General features: G+C 36.9%; 1 protein-coding gene across 1 annotated transcript; it reads left to right on the top strand.

Moving 5' to 3' along the window:
* Nucleotides 1–1476: 1476 nt before the first annotated feature.
* On the top strand, nucleotides 1477–1668 carry LOC131733450 (UBAP1-MVB12-associated (UMA)-domain containing protein 1-like; the record flags this gene model as incomplete). The annotated part of the gene is made up of 1 exon (XM_059021183.1): nucleotides 1477–1668. A coding segment is annotated over one exon (192 nt), but the record flags the coding sequence as incomplete, so codon positions are not given.
* Between the last annotated feature and the right edge of the window lie 294 nt (nucleotides 1669–1962).

The raw sequence follows: 1962 nt of genomic DNA, 5'->3' as shown, positions 1-1962 counted from the left end.
TTTTATTTATATAAAGAAAGTTGTTTTTTTTGCAGGCAAATATTCAATTTTAAAACAGAAATAAATCATTCAATGATAAATAGACGTCGCAATTCGTGCGTTCCCTTGTATATTTCCATGTTGACAAAACAAGTTAATTGCCATTAAAATCGGGTGTCCTGTAACATACATATACGTGGATAAAAGTGCCTGGGGTCTGGAAAAATCTGCATCTACGTCTGTAGAAAAAAGAGATGGACATTTTTACCTTCCTTTGGCGACTCATTTCTCTTACTGTATGACAGGTATTTACAGTATGTATGACAGGTATTTACAGTATGACAGGTATGACAGTAAGAGTGTTGGGAACTACAAATTAAATGTGGAATGGTGTTTTTGGCTGATTTACTTTTGCCGCGCCAGTACGCTGCAAACACGTAAACTATCCGTGCTGGAGAGTCACTGGCAGTTCTCACGCTTCGCTGTACCTTGGCGCGAGGAACTACAGTTCCTCTCGATTTTGATCACTGGCAGTCCTCGCGCTTTGCTGTAACTTGGCGCGAGGAATAATGAGTTTTTATGATCTGCAATACATTCGCCCGATGTTACAGCTATCATTGTGTTATTATATACTGTTATTTTAACGGCTTTAGAGTTGCTACGGCGTCAGTGAATTGAAGAAGAAAAAAAAAACGTACCTTTTGTTCATTTCACTGTGGAAATCTGGACAGTGGGAGAAACTGAAGCTCTGACAGAAATGTGGTCAGACCCCAAAATCCAAGCAGAACTGGACAAAACACAACAACAGTAAAATATATTCAGTCTTTTCTTAAATAACTTTGTTTAATGCCAACAGTAGGAGAACCATGCAGAATTGCGTAAACTGCATTATTCTCCTACTGTAGGCATTCAATACATGCATTAATTCAATTAGTGAAGTGCTCCCCCAGTGCTTTCTTCCACAGCAATATGTAAGAATCTAAAACATGCTACATTAAAAACCGGAGCAATATATCAATAGCTGCCATCTTACAATATGCCGTGCAGGATATTGTAAACATCCGATTCACACACCATATAAACGAACCGAGTTCACTTGAAAACTGCAATGTGAACACAAACAGACTCTAAAAAAATAAAAAAAAACAAATGGAAAAGGACCAAAAAAACTAACTTTAGTTTGTATCCAAACAAACTCGGTCCCTTTACTCGCAGATAAGTGTGAACAGCAAACACATTGATACATTGTTTCAAACTAAACTAACCAGACTGAGTGCGTTTGAAACGGACCAAGTGTGAAGACTGTTCCATATGTCTACTAAGATTATTTTTGTGTTTGTTTGTTTGTTTGTTTCATTGGTTTTTCAGACAACAGCAATTAATCCAGCTCCGACATCTGTTGAGCCGACACAAGTGATGAATCACTTTGCTTACGATTGTAAATCGCCCTGGATAAGGGCGTCTGCTAAGAAATAAATAAATAATAATAATAATCAAACTGCAGAAGGAGCTCCACTGATGTCTGAGCTTCTCAGTGATGTGCCATTCACTTTGGCTCCCCATGTTCTTGCAATACAGACAAGTTTTACTGATATTCCCGATGCACTAGTTTCTGGGGACATAAATGATAATTTAGCTAGTTTTCGATATGATTTTTGTTTGGAAAACTCTGTTCTTTGTGATTCCTAAAATCATACACATGTACAGAATATTCTTTCTTCTATTTGACACATCTTTTCTCATCAGTAAAATATCAAACCATGCTGTATATTTCTTCAAAGAAAGTGGTTTAATAAAATATACGGTAACGTGTTGGGATTACAGAAAAGAGCTTTCAGCAGTGATGTTTGCATTCTATTTTGTATAGCTGTCAGAGGTTGTAATTGCCAGCTGATTCATAGTCTGGCGAAATTCACATTATGGTTTTGCTGTCAGCTGTTGTCAAAATTAAATATAGTTTAGCTTCCTGTAATATTTCACACA

This window comes from Acipenser ruthenus, chromosome 4 (assembly GCF_902713425.1).
Source record: "Acipenser ruthenus chromosome 4, fAciRut3.2 maternal haplotype, whole genome shotgun sequence".
Taxonomy (NCBI): domain Eukaryota; kingdom Metazoa; phylum Chordata; class Actinopteri; order Acipenseriformes; family Acipenseridae; genus Acipenser; species Acipenser ruthenus.
This window is presented reverse-complemented; position numbering and strand designations above follow the sequence as displayed.